The sequence below is a fragment of the Pongo pygmaeus genome, chromosome 15, assembly GCF_028885625.2.
Source record: "Pongo pygmaeus isolate AG05252 chromosome 15, NHGRI_mPonPyg2-v2.0_pri, whole genome shotgun sequence".
Classification (NCBI taxonomy): Eukaryota; Metazoa; Chordata; class Mammalia; order Primates; family Hominidae; genus Pongo; species Pongo pygmaeus.
In genome coordinates this window covers 102,840,430-102,858,449 of record NC_072388.2, presented here as the reverse complement: position 1 = coordinate 102,858,449, position 18,020 = coordinate 102,840,430, and the positions used below count along the sequence as shown (strand labels likewise).

Genomic DNA, 18,020 nt, shown 5'->3' with positions numbered 1-18,020 from the left:
ATGGTGGGCACCTGTAATCCCAGCTATCCGGGAGGCTGAGGCAGGAGAATCACTTGAACCCCGGGGGGCGGAGGTTGCAGTGAACCGAGATTGCACCACTGCACTCCAGCCTGGGTGACAGAGTGACACTCCATCTCAAAAAAAAAAAAAAAAAAAAAGACAGACACTCAGGTGACTACCACGGAGGCTTAGAATTTCTCTATTATTTTTAAAACAATTCTATGCAACTTATTTTAATTGTAGACAGAATAAAGGCATAAAAGCAAGATGGTTAGTGGAGGCCACCTGAAGTCTCCTCTCAGATTTCATAGAGAAAGAAAGGACATTTTTGGAGACAGATGTGTGAACAAATCATGCTAGTATGAAAAGTGTAGTAAAAGTGGAATAAGGCACCAAAATAAAGGGGTATGATTAACTTTATCAAGATTGATGTTGGGCAATACTTCCCAAAAGAAAGAATCAGAGGATTCTACAAAGATACAGAGGAATAGACATGAAACTGTATGGTGACAGAGAGTTATAAACAGGACTGTGCAGCATGAAGTGTAGGGACAGGCAAGGGGGAGGGGACACTGAGAGGGGACACGGAGAGGGAGGAGAGCAAGAGGACCAGCCCGGGAGAGGCCAGGTCTTCACCATGCTAAGAGCTCAGATTAATCTTGTGGGATTTTAAGCAAGCTGTGTTTTAGAAAGATCTCTGTGGTGCTGGCCTGCAAGAATTATGTATCAGCAGTGGGAGATAAAGAGCAGGACGGGAATGAGACTAGAGACAAGAGCCTTGTGAGGTCATTGTTTGCTGTGCTTTGCAATGGTGTCACAACTCCTGGAATCTCAGAGACTTTCAAAGGAAGTGTTTGAAAATAGTTTCAAGGGTATGGTGATACAAGCAGAAAAGGCATCCAGTTATCCATAAATTACCATTTAGAAGAAATTTCACTTCTTATTTATTTATTTTAAAGAGACAGGGTTTTGCTCTGTTGCATAGGCTGGAGTGCAGTGGTGCAATCATAGTTCACTGCAGCTTGGAACCCTGGGCTCAAGCAGTCCTCTCACCTCAGCCTCCAAAGTAGCTGGTACTAGAGGTGTGTGCTACCATGCCCAGCAATTTTTAAATTTTTTTGTAGAGATGGTGTCTCACATGTTGTTCAGGCTGGCTTTGAACTTTTGGCCTCAAGTGATCCTTCCACTCCAAAGCCCTTTGGGGTCACTGGGCAGGTGACATTAAGTCTATTTGGTCACTTCTTATAATCTTCCAAAAATAAAGAGTTGCCTGTAGAGTTCTCATTATTGCATTTATCTTATTTTTAAAATTGTTTTATTCTTGAATCAAGTAACTTTTATGTTTTTCAAGGGGGAGAAATTAATCCTTTCCTATTAGTTCAGACTATGTGAAATTGTTGATGTTTGATCATATTTTGATCTGGCGGATCATGAGGGCAAGAGATCGAGACCGTCCTGGCCAACATGGTGAAACCCATCTCTACTAAAAATACAAAAATTAGCTGGGCGTGGTGGCACACGCTTGTAGTGCCAGCTACTTGGGAGGCTGAGGCAGGAGAATCGCTTGAACCCAGGAGGTGGAAGTTGCAGTGAGCCGAGATAGCGCCACTGCACTCCAGCTGGTGACAGAGCGAGACTCTGTCTCAAAAAAACAAAGAAGCAGTATTTTCATATGATTTAGATTATTAAGATGTCTTCATGGTGTCTGGTAGAGTGTTTACCCTTTGACATAATAAATGGCTGTTGATTAGGAGCAACCACGTATACCAAGCTGCAGCCAGGTAGCGAGGGCATCACCTCCCATGTGATGGAAAGAGTGCCTGCTTGCCGTCAGGAGATGTGGCTAGGATCCTGGCACTGCTACTGACCTGACACATAAGCGTGGGAAAGCCAGTCAACCAGCTACCCAGAGCCTTAGCTTTCTCACCTGTAAAATAAGCTTAAGAATTTTCCTCCTAGGGGCCAGGCACGGTGGCTGACGCCTGTAATCCCAGCACCTTGGGAAGCCGAGGTGAGTGGATCGTGAGGTCAGGAGATCAAGACCATCCTGGATAACATGGTGAAACCCCATCTCTACTAAAAATACAAAAAATTAGCTGGGCATGGTGGCATACGTCTGTGGTCCCAGCTATTCGGGAGGCTGAGGCAGGAGAATCGCTTGAACCCAGGAGGTGGAGGTTGCAGTGAGCCGAGATCTCGCCACTGTGCTCAAGCCTGGGCGACAGAGCTAGACTCCGTCTCAAAAAAATAATAATAAAAAAATAAAAATTTCCTCCTAGAGTTTTTGTAAGCATCATCTAAGACAACTATAAACTTGGGTATATATAAATGTCTGATATGCAGCAGGCATTCATTACGTGTTAATTGCTGAGTCTCTGGAATGAATTCAAGAATTCATTTAAAAAAGTACTGAGTTCTTCCCATCTCTGAAAGTGAATAAACATCCTGAATATCAAAACAATGGTATGAGAGAGTGCTTAAAGAATCAGGAAGAACTTCAGGAAGCAGATGGCATTGCCTCCTAGGTCTTAAGTGATAGGCAGAGTTTAGGAAGCAGTCGGGGAAGGGCACTGTGGGCAGCAGGAAGAGCATGAGTGAGATAATGCTCACAGGAAAGTGTTGGTTCTAGAACGGAGTGGCAAGCACAGATGTGGGAGGTCATGAAGAGCACTTTCGAGCAGCAGCTTTTATTTAGGGCAAGGATGGCTCGATCAAAGATGTTGCTGCTGAGGCTTCTGGAAAAAAGGCTAGAGCCGTTCATAGAAATAGGGAATTTAGGGAGGAAGCCAGGCTTGGAAGGAGAGAGAGGAGTTTGGTGGAGAGAGGCCAGAGGTGGATGTTTTGGGAAGGTGTGTTCTCATATAAACTAAGTGCAAAAAGGAACGAGCATGAAACTGTTGAACTATTTCATGTCATCTCACTGGAGCTTGAAAGCTTAGGGGATTTTTTATTCCAAATAATATATATTTTTTTGATTCTAGGTTATAGTTTATTTCAAATAATCTGAATACAATGACCAGTATACAATTTTTAAAAATCAGGTACACAAGGAAATAAGACATCACGAACAAAATGTGACAAATATCTCAGATACTGGTATGACCTGACACAGGCTATAGAACAGCTGTGTTGGCCTGGTGCAGTGGCTCACGCCTCTAATCCCAGCACTTTGGGAGGCCAAGGCGGGCGGATCACGAGATCAGGAGATCGAGACCATCCTGGCTAACATGGTGAAACCCCATCTCTACTAAAAATACAAAAAATTAGCTGGGCGTGGTGGCGGGCGCCTGTAGTCCCAGCTACTCGGGAGATTGAGGCAGGAGAATGGCATGAACCCGGGAGGCAGAGCTTGCAGTGAGCCGAGATCCGCCACTGCAGTCCAGCCTAGGCGACAGAGCAAGACTCTATCTCAAACAACAACAAAAAAAAAACAGCTGTGTTTACTTTATTTAAATAAATGACAAGTTTTGATGGTATGTTCAAGAGAATAGGAAAATATTTTAAAATGGCACTGCAGACTGAAAAAAGAACCAAACAGAACTTTCACAAATGAAAAAAAAACCCTGAAATGAAAAGCTCAAAAGAAAGGTTTAACACATATAGACAAATCTGAAGATTTACAATGAATAACAGAAATTGAGAATAAGCATTTTGAAACTTTCATATCAACTTAACAGGGTAATCTTATGTCTACTGACTACAATAATTAACATTATGGATGTATTTTGTACTTCACTTCTATAATAATTTATTTTCATTGTATTTTCTGATAAAATAAAGGACTTATATCTGGGATAACATACTGTTACAATTCAACAACAAGAAGACAACCAACTTAAAAATAGACATCTCATCAAAGAAGAGAGACACGTGGCTAACAGACATATGAAAAGATGCTTAACATTTCCAGTCATTGGGGAAATGCAAATTGAAACCACAGTGAGACACCATTACACACCCACAAGAATTAAGCTATAAGCAAAAAGACAAATATTGGCAAGAATGTGGACACACTGGTGTCCATTGCTGGTGGAAATGTAAAATAGTGCAATCACTTTGGAAAACAGTTTGGCAGTTTCTTAAAAAGCTAAACATAAACTTACCATACAGGCCAGGAATTCCACTCCTAGGTATCTACTGAAGAGAAATGAAATATATGCTCACACAGACTTTTATGCAAATGTGCACAGCAGCACTGTTACTCATACCAGCTAAGAAATAGCCCAAATGTCTATTAACTGGTGAACGGATGAACAAAATGTGGTATATCCATCTGACTGAATATGATGCAGCATTAAAAAGAAACTACTCAACTCAGATGAACCTCAAAAACCTTACAGCAGATGTAAAAGACTACCTATATTATGACTTCGATTATATGAAGTGTCCGAAAGAAAGTAAGTCTAGAGACAGAAAGCAGATCAGTGGGTGCCTGCAGCTGGGGCCCGGAGTGGAAATTAATGGTGAATGGCACGAGGTAACTTTCAGAGGCAGATGGAAACATTCTAAAACAGAATTGTGGTGACGGTTGCACAACTCTATGTATTTGCTAAAATAACTAAATTTTCCAGTTACAATGGGTGAATTTTAGGATATGTAAATTATGCCTCAATTTTAAGAAAAGCCTGTGACTTGAAAAGTTAAGGAAAAAATAAAATCTAGGGATAGGGCTGAAAGTTACACTCAGAATGAATACGTGGCTTTAAATTCTTTTATTATTAAAAAGCAAACTAAAAATAAGTGAACTCTCTATTCAACTTAATAAATGAAGAAAAAGTTAAAATAAAAGACATAGGATAATTAAAGATAAAAGTGCAGATGAATAATATTGAACACAAACAGAACAGTCAAAAGAATAAATGAATTTATAAGGAGACATAACCGCCACAGATGGGGAAGAGATTAAAAGGTCCATTAAACAATGACCATGTACTAGTTAACAGACCCCCCTTTCTAAATGGAACCACTATGGTAAGAAACTACAGATGTTTCACAGAGAAAAGCAACAGGCCCACTGAGTTCCAAGTCAACCTTTCAACCCTATTTCATGGACACATTCCACATTTTATTGTTTCTGAAATCCGGGTCCATCTCATTATCCCTGTCATAAGGTGGCAGTGTGAGGGAGCTGCGGGAAAAGCTGCTGCAGGCCACCCCAGGAACCTTCGGAAAGTGCTCGTGACAATGAATCTTTTAAGGATGGTAGTTTTTGAAGTTCTCTATTATTGCTTGCACTAAACCTTGAAGAATTTTGCCGTTTGTCTTTCTTCACTATGGGCCGAGAGACTGGTACTTTTATTTTAGCAGATACTGTAGATGGGGACAGCAACAAGGCTGTTTTTCCTGATGGAAATTTGCTCTGATTTTACTGTGTCTTGACCTTCTTTTGAACTTTTTCCACTCTTCCCTGCTTTTGGTGATTCTTTCTCCTTCCTGTTTTTATTCAGCATGGCTGGAGCGGGTGGCCGCTGCTACCACCTGCCCCCGCAGCAGCAGCGCCCCCACCCCCATCCGTGTCACCCCCACGGCCACCGCCGCCACCCAGGGACTGAGTTGTTCACTCGCTCTTGCTTCCCGTTTTTCAGGCTTCCAGAGGCTGCAGCAGCTGCAGCAGTGGCTGCCTATTCCAAATAATATAGTGACATTCTTTTTTTTTTTTTTTTTTTAAATACTTTAAGTTGTAGGGTACATGTGCACAACCTGCAGGTTTGTTACATATGTATACACGTGCCATGTTGGTGTGCTGCACTCATTAACTCGTCATTTAACATTAGGTATATCTCCTAATGCTGTCCCTCTCCCCTCCCCACACCCCACAACAGGCCTCGATGTGAGATGTTCTTGTCTATTATAACCATAATGAAGTAATTTGGCTGAATATTAAAACCAGCATATCAAGATTAGGGACATCTGAAGTGACCCATTTGCCAGTAGATGTTTAATTGCTAACAAAATCCACTAGTCTTTTCTATTAACTGATTTTGTAATCACAGAGGAATGTATGTTAGGCATTGAAGGAAAAAGCACCATTCATAGTTAAACCTCCATCGTTTACACTGTAGCTTAGCTCCTTTAAACATATACATGTTCTCTCTCTTCTCTGGGTTATGATGATGCTGTTTGGGGAGATTGCACTGTGACTGAACTTATAATAAAAATAAAGTTATAGGACGGGAAAGCAACTTTAGGGTAACAAAAGCTAAACAAGAGAGCACTTGAGAGCAGGTAGAGCCAGCACATGTGCACAACAAAACGGGCATCGGAGATGCTCCCCTGCCTCTGAGGCACTTGGCATATGTATGCCAAGCAAAAGCAGAGTATTTTGGGTTTATCCAAGCATGACACAACATTCAAATCTGTACCAGAGTCTGTTCTCTGACTAGGAACCATTGGGTTGACTAAATTAGTATGTATATTTGCCTGAAATTGTAATGTCAAAATACCACTCCTTATAGAGCATTATTTAGTGTTTCTTTTTTTTTTTTGAGATGGAGTCTTGCTCTGTTGCCCAGGCTGGAGTGCAGTGGAATGGTCTTGGCTCACTGCAACCTCCACCTCCTGGGTTCAAGCGATTATCCTGCCTCAGCCTCCCAGGTAGCTGGGATTATACGCACCCGCCACCATGCCCAGCTAATTTTTTGTATTTTTAGTAGAGACAGCGTTTCACCATGTTGGCCAGGCTGGTCTTGAACTCCTGACCTCGTGATCCGCCCACCTTGGCCTCCCAAAGCGCTGGGATTACAGGTGTGAGCCACAGTGCCCGGCCTATGTAGTGTTTCTAGGCGAAAGATTAATTATACGAAAAAAATGGCATAGTTTTTCAAGAACTGCAATCATGAAGAGCCATTAACTGGACAGATATTGGATGAGATATGTAATATGATGAATTCCTCTGTTCATAGGTAAAATTGTAGTCTTTACTACTTTTTGGCACATAGCAAAATTCTTTTTCTTTTTTTTTTTTTTTTTTTTGATATAGGGTCTTGCTCTAGGGCTGGAGTGCAGTGGTGCAGTCACAGCTCACTGCATTCTCAACCTCCCAGGCTCAAGCGTTCCTTCCACCTCATCCTCCCAAGTAACTGGGACTACAGGTGCCCACCACCATTCCTGGCTAATTTTTGTGTATTTTGTAGAGATGAGGTTTCACCGTGTTGTCCAGGCTGGTCTGAAACTCATGAACTGGGATTATAGCCGTAAGCCGTGATGCCTGGCCACATATTAGCAAAATATTTCAGTAGTACATTAAATAGAATGTAAGACTAGCCTTATTACTAATATTTGGAGAGGCAAATATTTTGTTTATAAAAATTTTGTAAGCTAGCTAATGAAGTCTCTTATTTCCGCAAGTAGATTTGTGGAAGTTTGGAGAAAGAAGGCAGTGATATGATCAGATAAGTGATAATGAAAACTATTTCCCTCTGCTCATGCTGGGGTCAGGGTGGGAGGCTAACTAGACCTGAGGCGGGGTGGGCCGTGTTTATTGTGGAAAACAAGTGATGTTGCCGTGAGGCTGGAGAGTGAGCTGGGTTCATGAGGAGCAGAAACAGTGTTCTTAGAACCCAGAGTTCAGGTAGTGAACATCGGTGTTGGAGGAGATCTGGATCCCTGGGGCCACAGGTGGTAGTCCTTGCCGAAGGGATCATCGGAGCAGGTTTAAGGCTGGTGGGATGTTTCCTTTTTGGGGGTCCCGTGTTTGTAGGCACCTGCCTGACTGTTGCTGAGAAAACTTTTCTGCTAATTTAACTTAGTTGTTGGAAGTGGCTTGTGCGCTGTGTGACCTGGAGCTGAACTCATCTGACAACTCTACCATAATTAGGGACCTTGAATTGCCTGAGGGAACAGGGTTTGACTTCTTATTAGATGCAATCAATGAAGAGAAATAGGGAAGAATTAGGTAATAGGTTTGTTTGAATAAATTGAGTTTGTATGAAAAATTTAAAATTGTAAATAGGGATAGTTTGCATGTAATACAGTGATAGGCCTATTATTAAAAAATCCAGTTTGCATTGAAGGGTTTTCATTTTCTTTAAAATTGTGGAAAAAGTGCTTCTTTTTTCCCAAATTTTCACATTGCACAATTACTAAAATGTAAATTGTTACATATTTGTTGACTTACAGGTTTATGGTAGCTTATGTTTTTATAACCCATTTAAAGACAATTAAATCACACAGGCATATTCACTTTGAAATAATTCATTCAGCTGTACATAATGATTTATTACTCTTTTCTATATGTAAGATCTTCAGTAAAATTTCATTACAATATAAGTTGATATATAAGATACAATGAATTACCTATGACAACATGGCGTATCTTAATTTTGTACTTAGAAAAACACATGCAACATAAAGAGAGTATAAATGTATGTATTGGCAAATAAAATACTTTTTGGTTTTAGGTAAGTAAAATGTTTTAATAAGCTCTATCTTATTCATAGATATAAACATCAGAACACCAGACAGTTATATTTCTCTTCTATCCTCTTTTCATTGTTTCAAGCCTTTGGTGGGGGAGACCAGAAAGGTAGTTTTTGATTTGTTTTTTTTTTTCTTCAAGTTGTGAAATTATAAAATTAATGTTAATTGAAAGATTTGTTGAATAGACATAGTTTTCCTCTAGTCAAAAAGTGTTTAAGTCTGGGCACAGTGGCTTACACCTGTAATCCCAGCGCTTTGGGAGGCCCAGGTGGGAGGATCATTTGAGCCCAGGAGATTGAGGCCAGCACAGGCAACATGGTGAGACCCCTGCCTCTACAAAAAATTTTAAAAATCAGCCAGGCATGGTGGCTTGTGCCTGTAGTCCTAGCTAGGCGAGAGGACAGCTTAAGGCTGCAGTGATTGCACCACTGTACCCCCGCCTGGGTGACAGAGTAAGATTCTGTCTCTAAATTAAAAAAAAAAAAAAAAAAAAAAAAAAAGTCTTGTACCATATTGCTTTCTCAGGATTTTTAGATAAACAGAATGGTGGTTCCAGTTAAGACTGTTAAATCGAGCTGGGCGCAGTGGCTCATGCCTGTAATCCCAGCACTTTGGGAGGCCAAGGCAGGCAGATCACGAGGTCAGGAGTTCAAGACCAGCCTGGCCAATATGGTGAAACCCTGTCCCTACTAAAAATACAAAAATTAGCCAGGTGTGGTGGTGGGCACCTGTAGTCCCAGCTATTCGGGAGGCTGAGGCAGGAGAATTGCTTGAGCCCAGGAGGCGGAGGTTGCAGTGAGCCAAGATCGCACCACTGCACTCCAGCCTGGGTGACAGAGCGAGACTCCGTCTCAAGAAAAAAAAAAAAAAGACTGTTAAATCCTGATCCCATGTTTCAAGAGTCAAGAATGTGTTCAAACATCATAAAAGTTTGGGAAGACATGGAGCTGGAGGAACAGGAACTGTAACTGACTATTAAGAATTATAAGAGGTTTAAGGGTGGCAGAAGGTGAAGGTATCCTAAGAGTACATATGAACCGAGAAGTAGAACGTGGGAGCTTGAGGAGGAACTGTGTGGCCTCCCTGCTCAGAACTGAAGGGTTTGGAGATGGCCTTGTGAGAATGGAGCTCTAGGGCTTTAATGAGCTGCATGCCTCTAGGCATGCTTCTTCCCCTCAGCCCCATAGCTCCTCACCCAGAGTGGGGGCTCACATAACCCCCGCAACCCCATGCAGATTTGTTTTGAAGGGCATACGGCACAATGCTCATAGCATGTCTGTCACAGTACACAGTGCACGTGGTGTGGGCTTAGTAAGTAATGAACTATGAGTAATAGTCGAGAACATGGACTCTGCGTCTGCTCTGCCTCACAAGCTGACTGCCCTGTGCTTGTTTTCTTATCTGTAAAACGGGGATGTAACAGTGCCCACCTCATCGGTCATTCTGAGGCCGAAGTGGGTCCATCTATGTAAAGTGTTTAGTTCAGGGTATCATTGACAGAGAATGGAGAAAGGAGAAACAGCCAACTGCATTCCTCTAGATGTTACTTTGTATGTTGATTTCACATATGTAATTCTCTCGGATGATGTGTTCTTCATGTAAGTCATGCATATGGTGTTTTCAGTGAGTTATTCATATATTAGAATCTCTTACATATTTTCACTTCCTGAGGTCAGGTGATAGTGAGATGACATTTGTTCTTAGGTTACCTGCATATTTATATTTTTGGTTGTGTATCCTTAAACATTTGACAGCCTCATTTGCTCAAATATACCTACTAAATTGTCATTCCAGAAGGAGGAATGTCACTCACAATACACATTTGCAAATGTTTGCTTAAACTTGAGCCCTTACTAAATACGGTATCTGATGTTTATGCATTAGAAAAACAGTTATTTATATTTCATAAAAGCAGTCAACAATTAGGAAAAGTTCTTACAAGAAAATAAACTAGTTGGTACTCTCCTCACTTCTAAGGATCCTATCTAAAGTCCTGATATGTGTGAATTTTGACACTAGAGAAAGACAGTTATGCAGATAAACTTACGTTCCAAAATAAGTGCTTTTTGTTTAGGTTGGGAATCCACGTGTTGAACTTACCCTCTCAGAGCTCCAAGATATGGCAGCTAGGCAACAGCAGCAGATTGAAAATCAGCAGCAGATGTTGGTTGCCAAGGTAAGTTATAAAAAGAGGTATTGAAACATTGTTCAAAAAGTACCTTCTTTAACCATCATTTTAGACTGGGTTAATATGTTCTTGGGTAACGCTTATAAAATAGGACCATGCCATAGGAGTGCTAAATGCAGTCTTTCTCTCTTTGTTATCACTTCCATAATAATATATGCATACTGTAGTTTCTGGAAGTTGGGAAGCTATCAGAACAAGAGCATCTCACCTTTGACATATACAATAGACACCCCAAACAGGAAACTGATGACCTTATTAAAATCATAGATAACATTTGGAAAGGGGCCAGGCACAGTGGCTCCTGCCTGTAATCCCAGCACTCTGGGAGGCCAAAGCGGGAGGATTGCTGGAGCCCAGGAGTTCAGGACCAGCCTGGGAAAGATAGTGAGACCCTGTCACTACAAAAAATAAAAATTAGCCAGGCATGGTGGCATGTGGCTGTGGTCCCAGCTACATGGGAGGTTAAGGCAGGAGGATCACTTGAGCCCAGGAGTTGGTTGCAGTGAGCCAAGATCATGCCACTGCACTCCAGCCTGGGTGACAGAGTAAGTGAGACCCTGTATTTAAAAAAAAAAAAAAAAAAAAAAAAAAAGAGGCTGGGTGCAGTGGCTCACTCCTGTAATCCCAGCACTTTGGGAGGCCAAGGCGGGCGGCTAGCAAGGTCAGGAGATCGAGACCATCCTGGCTAACATGGTGAAACTCCGTCTCTACTAAAAATATAAAAAAAAATTACCCGGGCGTGGTGGCGGGGGCCTGTAGTCCCAGCTGCTCGGGAGGCTGAGGCAGGAGAATGGTGTGAACCCGGGAGGCAGAGCTTGCAGTGAGCCGAGATTGCGTCACTGCACTCCAGCCTGAGTGACAGAGCGAGACTCCATCTCAAAAAAAAAAAAAAAGAAAAAGAAATCGGGAAGAAAGGGTGCTTTTGTTATCTCCTTCTGCCTCTGGGTATGTTCTTGGCTATGTCATTGGTATTAATGTTCAAGAAGAAAGCAGCAATCCATGATGAAGACACTGATCAGGGCCACGAAGACAAGGACAGGTGGGTAACAGGGCTTCCCAATGTGCTACTCTAAGCTGGACTTGTTTGGTTTATTACAGTGCGGGGTATAGATAATGCTTATTATATATACTGAGTTCTACACTGCTTATTGAAACTCGAATCTTTCTAAGTAATGGTTTAGTCATATTTAATTGAAACATCAGATCTATCACACATGCCCGCTGGAAATGATTCATGTTGTAAATGATCTTAAAATATTCCAAAACTGGCCGGGTGTGGTGGCTCACACCTGTAATCCCAGCACTTTGGGAGGCCGAGGCAGGTGGATCATCTGAGGTCAGGAGTTCGAGACCAGCCTGGCCAACATGGTGAAACCCTGTCTCTACTAAAAATACAAAAATTAGCCAGATGTAGTGGCTAACGCCTGTAATCCCAGCTACTCTGGCTGAGCAGGAGAATCACTTGAAGCCGGGTGGTGGAGGTTGCAGTGAGCTGAGATTGCGCCATTGCACTGCAGCCTGGGTGACAGAGCGAGACTCTGTCTCAAAATGAAAAAAAAAAAAAGAAAAAAAAATTCCAAACTGCTTTAAAGATAACATTTAAACATTACCAACTAGGTTCTTATTGCTCTCTCCTGTAGAGAGATTTTCTTTATGACTAAAATGTCCAATCTGATTTTTTAAAATTTATTGAAGGACTGTATACTTCATTGTACTATCCACTTTTATGTAAATAGTAATTTGGGTTGGACTTGTTTTAAAAAGTTGTCTCAATATTTATTGGATTTATGAGAAAATGATTAAAAGTTAAGTTCAATTGGAAAGTACTTTATCCCATTAATAAGATTTCTGAGATAAAATATACATAGTATTATGTCATTGTAAAAATTTTCTAATTCTGCTTTTTGTTTTTTTCCAAATATTGATCCAAGAGTATTGCTGTTCAAAATAGTTGTAGATATTTTCAGTAGTGTAAATCACAAGTTAATGCTACATCTTAAATATTTAAGCACATATTGTTTTACCTTAGAGTGTAGTATGTAGTGCCTTCATAATCACACCTTAAACCTCTCCCTATGTAGGTATATTTTATGCATACATATGGGATCATGAATACTTAATGTTGACTCTTACCTTTAAGGTATGTTTTCACATTAATAGGGAAAACCCTGTTGAAGAATATTGCATATATTGTTATTTTTAGATTGTTCTGGTATTGTTTGACTCTAAAATGTTTCCTTATTGAAGAAAATAATCGTGAAGAAAGCAGACACTTCCTTGATTGTTCAGTATCATAACAAATTGAAGATTTATCTCCTTACTGATCACCTTATCTCTTTTCAGTGTAAAATTCTCTGCTGGTCAGTGTTCATTTCCTTTAGGAAATGAATTAGATTTTTGGAAGCCACTTTGTAGCAGCAGGAAATGTATTACTTGCACCAGGAAAGTAAGGCTCACTGGGACATCACGGATGTGATAGAGTGAAGAGGAGACTGTGTTAGTGCATGTTCTCCTGCTGGAAGGTTTTCTGCAGAAGCGCTTATATTAACTGGTGTAGATGAGTGTGCATAAGAAAACCCTCTCTTGCCTGGCGCAGTGGCTCACGCCTGTAATCCCAGCACTTTGGGAGGCCGAGGCGGGTGGATCACGAGGTCAGGAGATCGAGACCATCCTGGCTAACACGGTGAAACCCCGTCTCTACTAAAAAAATAACAAAAAAATTAGCCGGGCGTGGTGGTGGGCGCCTGTAGTCCCAGCTACTCGGTAGGCTGAGAATGGTGTGAACCCGGGAGGCAGAGCTTGCAGTGAGCCGAGATCATGCCACTGCACTCCAGCCTGGGCGACAGAGTGAGACTCCATCTCAAAAGAAAGAAAAAGAAAACCCTCTCTCTTAAAAATCCCCCAGCTCTTACTATTTCATACTTAGGTATGCCCAGTAATTTCAGTTTTGTATGGTCTGATATAAGATTCCTCTAGTGTTTTAGTATTCTTTAAGATGAGTGATACTGTAGAATACTCTCACATTTTTTCTTTTTGAGTATATAAAAGTAATCATAAGTTTCAATTTTCTTTTTTTTTTTTTTTGAGACTGAGTCTCACTCTGGCACCCAGGCGGGAGTGCAGTGGCACGATCTCAGCTCACTGCAACCTCCATCTCCCGGTTTCAAGCGATTCTTCTGCCTCAGCCTCCCAAGTAGCTGGGACTACAGGCGCACACCACACCCAGTTACTTTTTGTATTTTTAGTAGAGACAGGGTTTCACCATGTTGGTCAGGCTGGTCTCGAACTCCTGACCTCAGGTGATCCACCTACCTCAGCCTCTCAAAGTGCTGGGATTACAGGTGTGAGCCACTGCACCCAGCCTTCAATTTTCAAAGTTACATTTTTCTTTCTTTTGTTAGGAACAACGTTTACATTTTCTAAAGCAACAGGAGCGCCGTCAGCAGCAGTCTATTTCTGAAAATGAAAAGCTTCAGAAATTGAAAGAACGAGTTGAAGCCCAGGAGAACAAGCTGAAGAAAATTCGTGCCATGAGAGGACAAGTTGACTACAGCAAAATCATGAACGGCAATCTGTGTACGTGCCTGCAACACCCCCTCGACACCACTCTCACCAGGCCCAGATCCAGTGAAACATAGTCTAACTGCCTGACAATTCAGTCACAAATTCACAGGACTAAATAGCAAGTGTGCTAAAGTTTTGCTCTGTTATTTGCATCTAAAAGGATGGGGGGGTTAGGTTAAGTGATCTTAAAATTGTGTAGTCCCAGCTACTTGAGAGGCTGAGGTGGGAGGATTGCTTGAGCCTGGGAGGTCAAGGCTGCAGTAAGCCATGATCCGGCCAGTGCTCCCCAGCCTGAATGACAGTGACACCCTGTCTCAAAAAAAATAAAAAGATCTCTTGCGGCCCTCAGACGCAGTAGAAAGATCCTCTTGTTACATTGGTACCAGCAGCTCTTTGGATTAGGGTGGGGCGCTCCAAGACTTACTCATTCAGAGGGTCTGTTTTTCTTGAATAACTTAACTTGTATCCATGCATTAAGAAAGTTATGCTGATGCTCACTTTTTTTCTGTATGAACTCTTATTTTCTTATTTTCTTATTTTTTTCTGTATGAACTCTTATTGGTTCAGTCTGTGCCTACTTTAAGTCACAGTGATGCACAAGAGAGGCTTGGATGGCCCTACCTTCACAAAACCTTTGGTCTCAGAGATTTCTAAGTCACTTGAACAAACTAGCTTATGGACTGATTACCCTAAAGAATAGTCAGGAATTAATGCAAATATAATTGTTTGCTTTGTGAGTAATCAGATACATGTGTCCCAAAGGCTTTTTGAAATGTGTTGTGGATTCTGCATATCACAGCTTTCTCCAAGGTCTGGCACTAGATGATACTAGAATTAAGTTCAATGTATAGAAATGAAAAAAAAAAGGATCAACTAAATGTTTTATTCTTTTCTTGTGTGGGCAATTATAGCTGCTGAAATAGAAAGGTTCAGTGCCATGTTCCAGGAAAAGAAGCAGGAAGTACAGACTGCAATTTTAAGGGTTGATCAGCTTAGTCAGCAACTGGAAGATTTAAAGAAAGGAAAACTGAATGGGTTCCAGTCTTACAATGGCAAATTGACAGGACCAGCAGCGGTGGAGTTAAAAAGACTGTACCAAGAACTACAGGTAACTCCTGGGTCTGGCAATGGTTGTATTAAAACATTCTCATCTTTCTATCTTTCATTAGCATGGGTTGGAAACCTTAGGAAGTGGAAACAAATTAGTAGATTCTAATTTAATAGTAGGCACAAGATATATGCAGTACAAAATAATTTTTTAAATGACTTGGGATAGGCCGGGTGCGGTAGCTCACGCCTGTAATCCCAGCACTTTGGGAAGCCGAGGCGGGCAGATCACAAGGTCAGGAGTTTGAGACCAGCCTGGCCAATATGGTGAAACCCCATCTCTACTAAAAATACAAAAATTAGCTGGGCGTGGTGGCGCGTGCCTGTAGTCCCAGCCACTCGGGAGGCTGAGGCAGAAGAATCACTTGAACCCAGGAGGCAGAGGCTGCAGTAAGCCAAGATTGCGCCACTGCACTCCAGCCTGGGCAACAGAGTGAGACTCTGTCTCAAAAAAAAAAAAAAAAAAAAGGATATAATTCACACAGCATACAATTCATCCATTTCAAGGATACAATTCAGTGGCTTCAGTACCTTCACTGACTTGTCAGTTACATCCACCACCACAGTTAATTTTAGAACATTTTTATCACCCAAAAAAAGGCCCGCACCTCTTAGCCATCACCCCACAACCTCCATATCCTCCAGAGCCTGGCAGCCACAAATCTACTTTCTGTCTCTGTAGATTTGCCTATTCTGGACGTTTCATATGAATGGAATCATGCAGTACAGGTTGAGCATCCTTAATCCGATAATCTAAAATGCTTCAAATCTGAAACTTTCTGAGCTCCAACGTGGCATACAAAGGAAATACATGCTCATTGGAGCATTTTGGATTTTGGATTTTGGATTTCCAGATTAGGAAGGATGCTAAACAGGTAAATATAACATAAATATTTAAAAATCTGAATGAATCCAACATCTGAAATGCTCTGGGTCCCCAGCATTTTGGTTAAAGGATATTAACCAAAACACACCCTGTATGTGGTCCTTTGTGACCGGCTTCTTTCACTTAGGATGTTTTCAGCACAAAATAATTTAATTAGCAGATAATAATGCAGTAAAGAATTAAACTTAGGGTGATATTTTAAGGCCTTTGTGTAAACTTTTTTGATGAGCTAGGTGCCTATTGTTAAATCCTTGTCTAAGCTCAGACTGCTATAACAAAATATCATAGGCCGGATGGCTTAAACTATAGACATTTATTTCCCACCGTTCTGGAGGCCGGAAGTCCAAGATCAAGGTGCCAGCAAATTCAGTTCCCAGTGAGTGTTCACTCCCTGGCTTGCAGAGAGCCGCCTTCTCGCTGTGTCCCCACGTAGTGGAGAGGGAGTTTTAGTCTCTCTCCGTTAACTTCATCATGGGGGGCCCCACCCTCATGACCTTGCCTAAACCCTAATTACCTTCTAAAGACCCTGCCTCCAGACACCATTACAGTGGGGTTAGGGCTTCAACATAGAGATTCTGGGGGACACATTCAGTCCTTAACAATCCTTAAGATTTTCATGTCTCAGAAGTTGTCATTCAGCAGGCGATTTTTCAAGCCAGAAATAGGTCTTGCTGCTTTATTAGCACTTGCTAGAAAAAGTATTATATCATTTTATGAAATGAGGGTATTTAACTACATAGAGTAAAATCACTTGTGGTTGCTGTTAAGTTCTTTAACATAAATGCATAGAAGTACTACAGTATTATAAGGTTTCATGACTTCTACATTTTAAGCGATTGTTAAAAGTGCAGGGTTTTAAGGATTTTTTGGTGAAATGTGTTGAGTGTAATATAAGGATGTCATTTATTTCCAACTTTTTGGACTGCAATCCAGTTTTTGTTTGTTTGTTTTTTGTTGTTCTGTTTTTCTCTGTTTTTCTTTTTTTTTTTTTTTTTTTTTGAGACGGAGTCCAAGGCTGGAGTGCAGTGGCACGATCTCGGCTCACTGCAACCTCTGCCTCCAGGGTTCAAGCGATTCTCCTGCCTCAGCCTCCCCAGTAGCTGGGATTACAGGCACCCACCACCATGCCTGGCTAATTTTTGTATTTTTATTAGAGACGGAGTTTCACCATGTTGGCCAGGCTGGTCTCGAACTCCTGACCTCAGGTGATCTGCCTACCTTGGCCTCCCAAAGTATTGGGATTACAGGCGTGAGCCACCGCGCCCAGCCTGCAACCCAGTTTTTATTGTTGTTTTTTGATTGTTTGTTTGTTTGTTTGTTTTTTGAGACAGAGTCTGGCTCTGTCACCCAGGCTGGAGTGCAGTGGGGCAATCTCAGCTCACTGCAGCCACCGCCTCCTGGTTTCAAGCAATTCTCCTGCCTCAGCCCCCTGAGTAGCTGGGATTATAGGTGCATGCCACCACACCTGGCTAATTTTTGTTATTTTTAGTAGAGACAGGGTTTTACCATGTTGGCCAGGCTGGTCTTGAACTCTTGACCTCAGGTGATCCACCCACCTCGGCCTCCCAAAGTGCTGGGATTACAGGCGTGAGCCACCGCACCCCCAGCCTGCAATCCAGTTTTTAAAAGTAAATTTTACGTCCTGTTGAGTATACACATGGAAGTGTGTATGCACTAGTGCTGTGGGCATCCGAAAGTTTAAGACAACTCTTACTGTGGGAAGTACACTCTGATATTTTCTGTTCTGTCCTAGTTCATTTCTTAAAAATGCTGGTTGCAAGCCACTAAAATGACGTAAAGGTGCTTCACTTGGTGACTCAGGCCATCCTTTTTGGTCCTTTTTGAATTTCCTGCTGC

At 41.6% G+C, this 18,020-nt stretch overlaps 1 protein-coding gene across 6 annotated transcripts in view; it reads left to right on the top strand.

The window, feature by feature from the left end:
• PPP1R13B (protein phosphatase 1 regulatory subunit 13B) overlaps nt 1–18,020 on the top strand; it is a 133,388-nt gene that overhangs the window by 98,929 nt on the left and 16,439 nt on the right. For all 6 annotated transcript variants that reach the window (XM_054449440.2, XM_054449441.2, XM_054449442.2 and 3 more), the window contains exons 5-7: nt 10,493–10,594; nt 14,008–14,182; nt 15,082–15,278. In XM_054449440.2, coding sequence (XP_054305415.1) covers nt 10,493–10,594; nt 14,008–14,182; nt 15,082–15,278 — 474 coding nt within the window. The remainder of the gene's footprint in view (nt 1–10,492; nt 10,595–14,007; nt 14,183–15,081; nt 15,279–18,020) is intronic.